Source organism: Poromitra crassiceps, assembly GCF_964638095.1.
Source record: "Poromitra crassiceps genome assembly, contig: HAP1_SCAFFOLD_306, whole genome shotgun sequence".
Classification (NCBI taxonomy): domain Eukaryota; kingdom Metazoa; phylum Chordata; class Actinopteri; order Beryciformes; family Melamphaidae; genus Poromitra; species Poromitra crassiceps.
In genome coordinates this window covers 122189-126221 of record NW_028152095.1, presented here as the reverse complement: position 1 = coordinate 126221, position 4033 = coordinate 122189, and the positions used below count along the sequence as shown (strand labels likewise).

The 4033-nt window shown below is 40.2% G+C and overlaps 1 protein-coding gene across 2 annotated transcripts; it reads right to left on the bottom strand.

Moving 5' to 3' along the window:
- Nucleotides 1–237: 237 nt before the first annotated feature.
- Nucleotides 238–2923, bottom strand: LOC310771019 (uncharacterized protein). Of its 2 annotated transcripts, none has more exons than XM_083663701.1 (6): nucleotides 2903–2923; nucleotides 2521–2587; nucleotides 1543–1640; nucleotides 1117–1416; nucleotides 409–544; nucleotides 238–264 (listed from the first exon to the last, which is right to left on the bottom strand). In XM_083663701.1, the coding sequence occupies exons 3-6, from the start codon at nucleotides 1622–1624 to the stop codon at nucleotides 249–251; spliced, it is 534 nt and encodes a 177-aa protein (XP_083519827.1). In that variant the 5' UTR covers nucleotides 1625–1640; nucleotides 2521–2587; nucleotides 2903–2923; the 3' UTR covers nucleotides 238–248. The 2 variants fall into 2 exon arrangements, with proteins under 2 accessions (XP_083519827.1, XP_083519826.1); XM_083663700.1 differs by having other exon boundaries at nucleotides 2840–2916.
- Between the last annotated feature and the right edge of the window lie 1110 nt (nucleotides 2924–4033).

The window sequence follows — 4033 nt, the reverse complement described above, 5'->3', positions numbered from 1 at the left end:
AAAAGGATGATAGAACAAGAATGAATGTCTCCGTTTACATCAATCTATTGACAAGTAATTGGGAATCGTTTTACTCCAGTTTGCTATTATGAATTTTAAATTAACTCCAGTCCTTATAATTCTATACATTGTTTACACTTTCTAAAATGTCATTAATTGTAATAATTACAATATTTACCATTGCTGTTGTGGGAGGTGGAATGCCAGTTGTGTAAAAAAAAAAAGGAGAGATTGATGTTGGGGCAGGGTTACGTTGACACAATCCTGAAATTTAGACGAGCATTCCATCTATGTTATTCATATTCTTATACTCCTTGTCACCAGTCTTTATTGCTCACAATATTTCAAGAAGCTAAAGTGAGGAAGTAAGTGCTGAGTGAATGACTACCAGAGGCAAACCAGACCTACCCCTGTGCTTTGCGGGCTCTTAGACTGATCCAGCAAACCACAACGATCAACACCATCACAAATAGACCAGCAACAACTCCGATCACAATCACCAGCATCCAACTTGTTTCAGCTGCTGCTCCATCATCATCAGCATCTGTAAGAAGAATGTGTATAAATCAGCCATCTAGCTCACTAAAGCAGTAATGCAGTATAGGAAGCTCAAAATACACCATGTAAATACTGAGTTGTGCTTATGTGCACACATTATGCAGCTGTGGTTTGGGAGGTCACAATGAAGCAGGAAGAGACCACAGCCATCCTGTAGCAGAGTCAGTCACTGTGGGGTCTCAGTGGAGCGTGTGACGCATCTCTAGAAAGTACCTGTACTTGTGCCAGTGCATGTTCAGGCATGGCTGCAGCTCTTATTGTTTCGAGGGGACCGTTTGCAGCAGGTGATTAGGTATTGTCTAGACTGGGTGGGTGCACCAGGTGTGCAGGTGTGCACTGAACATGAACATTGCATTTTGCACTGTGCATAGTAGGATTATTTTGTCATTCATGTGTGTAATAATGAGAGGTTATTGTCACTTATGTTATCTTTAATCATCCCACATTCTCTATTCTCATTTATAGCCAACTTTTTTGTAAGCCAATCTGCAGCTGCTATGACCCAATGTATCATGGGGTTTATTAGTGTCACCTAATGTAAATATTGTATTCGCACACCTGTAATGAGAAGCTCCCATTTCTGCTCCCAGATTCCATCACGGGTGGTGGTCTTGCAGGTATAGTTGCCTGCATGAGACACCTGTGCTGCTCTGATGATCAATGCATAGAGTTGGCTGTCTGTGCGAGACATGTTTAATTTGAAAAGTTCAGAAAAGTTGTGAAATCTTCCCTCTGAGCTGTAGCTGAACAGGAGAGCCCCATCCTTCATCCATGTCAGCTGTGTGAAACTACTCAGAGATTGGTTTCTGCATGGCAGGGTCACTGTGCTGCCAGCCTGCTGTGAGATGGGGTTTCCATCTGAAACAGAAATGCGATAGAGTTAATGCCCCCTAAGCCCTGTCAATATTATGTTCAGCTTCATGCTGCCTGCTCTTACATGGTGAGAAAAATAATAGCATACTAAAATCCATACATGTATTTCACCTGTGTGTGAGAAAGTCCAGCTTATGCACCATATCAGAGACAATGTCCTGGTCATGACCCAATTTCTAGAAAAGTCCGCCATTCCACCTTCAGCATTACTGAAACAAAGACAGTTGAGTTTTGGTTTGAACATTATGTTTATGCGAGTTGATATTGTGTGTTAAATTCTTACAACAGCCTACATTTTTTTTATGCTGTTGTTGGGATGTGTGATTGGGCATTTGTAGGGAAAGATATTAGTGCCATTTGAACTGCTTAAACTTAAATTTGTGGTGTTCATATTGAACCATCTGAACATTTCAGCATTTAACATGGATTTGTTGAATAAATTAATATGAAAAATGTAATTCATAAGGCACAGTTTCCCTCAGTCAGTTTCAAATAATAATGCTGAAAACAGCTATACTGTAGCTGTTAAACAATACAGCTGTCTGTAATGTAGCAAACTGATCATGTGCCTCCTATGCATACTAGTAGCAGGTAGGAGACCATTTTCAACTCTTTCACCAAATGGAGAGAAGGCTTGATCATTCGCTGTTGGGATGAATACATCACAGTGTCACGGCTTGTGGTTGGCTAAGAGTGTTATAGGAGCAGCAGCTGTAACCTGACGTTTACCAGGCTACAGCAGCTGCCTTCCAGTCAGCATTTAGGAAAGAAAAGTCCTTTGTGCCCACCATTTTGTATCAAGGAAGGTGAATCTGAATGAAGAAAACTGAATTTGAATGAGTAAAACTGAATTTGAAATTACGCCTAAAAAAAATGCCTCATTACATTCAGTTTCAAATTGTAGCCTACGTTACATGTACAATTTTGGAATTTATTTATTCAACAAATCCATTATTTCACAATTCAACAGTTCCTTATGAGTATGAAGAAAAACTGATGTATTCAATTAAAATGCAATCTCTGCAGACACTAATCTTTTTCCATACCATGTGACCCAGTTACAGTATTATTGTAATAATAGCCACTTACTGCACTGTCTATTTGCTTTAGATAGGCAAGTTCCCGAGCACGCAGCCAATGATGCAGTCCAACATTACTGGGGCAAAAACGACAAGTAAAATCTTAACAATAAGACCTAGGGGCCTACTGTACTACTAGTAGGCTACTGTACTACTGTGTTAGATTAAAAAGAAAAGTCAACATTCTAGCCCAACTTGACCGAGGGTAGCATAGAGAACATTAAAAAATAATAATAATAATAATAATAATGATGATAATAATAATAATAATAATAATAACAACAACAATAATAATAATAATAATAAAATGACGAAGCAGAAAAACTCACCACTACACTGTATTAGTGCATCCATATGAATAATACTGTTGAAACACATGAGAAAGAACCTACCTAAGCCATCCGCCTTAGACCAGAAAAAGGAAATGGTTTCTCGATACAGGAAATTGATTTTGAGCTGAGCTTGGGCAGGGTGCACTTGTGACATTTCACTTGAGGATGAGGATGTGATCTTTACCTTGTTTGTCACTGACAGTCTGTAGCAAAAACTGAGCACACTGTCATGGGAAGTGCAGACCCCACACTGCCATAACTTGCATATTCATTGTATTCCAAGTTTTGTATTGACTCCATGCTCCATGGTCATCTGACCTGGAAGAGTTATTGAAGGTCAACACGTGTTGAAAAGTGGTGGAGACATAAGGGCTCATATGAAGGGGGGGACATTTTAACCGTCTTCAACATATTGATGTCAAACATGGTGGGAGTTTGAGTTGAGGTCACCTAGAATGAGTCAACACTGTGCTCTAACTTCACCCGTGAGGTGACTGTGACATACTTTTTCCATAGATTACCTCCTGCACCGTTTGTTAGTGTGCTGCAGTGTGACATGAAACTCATACGTCTGCCCCCCGCCTGTGCAGCGGAAGCAGAAGACAATGGACAGGCATTATGCGACACCACCTTCATATGCGAGTTTTGGCAATGTAGGTTACAGCTACTGAGGGGATCAGTGTTGAGTAGACAATTACGACGAGGGAAACAACAGAGCATCAAAAGGGCCGGCTAGCCTACTACAGTCGACAATACAAAGATACTCCATCCACCATATGTCACTCAAACTGTTTTGAAGTGACTGCACACACCACACGATTCATTCAAAAGCAACTTTACTTCCTGGAACACATTCCTGAGTACACAGTCTAGAGCGCCCTCCATAGGCATCATATAGAACCACATATCAATACATCTTGATTTTTTTCCCCAAAAGATAGAAGACTGTATAACTCAAGGACTATGTCCCTATAACTGGAAAGTAACATAAATTAACTGTGTAACTTGTAACTGGGCTATATGACTATATAGCTATATAGATAACGAACTTTTTCTTTATAAACTCGCAAATGCAGACATCAAACTATGAATATGAGTTTGTGTGTGTGTGTGTGTGTGTGTGTGTGTGTGCGTGTGTGTGTGTGTGTGTGTGTGTGTGTGTGTCTGCACTTCAGGGCCTCCAGGAGCCTG

What these genes read in the sequence shown, in the direction of transcription:
- LOC310771019 (XM_083663701.1), bottom strand. Translation starts at nt 1,624, where the DNA reads ATGGCGGACTTTTCTAGAAATTGGGTCATGACCAGGACATTGTCTCTG. An exon ending in CTGGACTTTCTCACACACAG is followed by an intron (nt 1,417 to 1,542) that starts GTGAAATACATG and finishes TTTCTGTTTCAG; the next exon opens with ATGGAAACCCCATCTCACAG. An exon ending in ATGGGAGCTTCTCATTACAG is followed by an intron (nt 545 to 1,116) that starts GTGTGCGAATAC and finishes TTCTTCTTACAG; the next exon opens with ATGCTGATGATGATGGAGCA.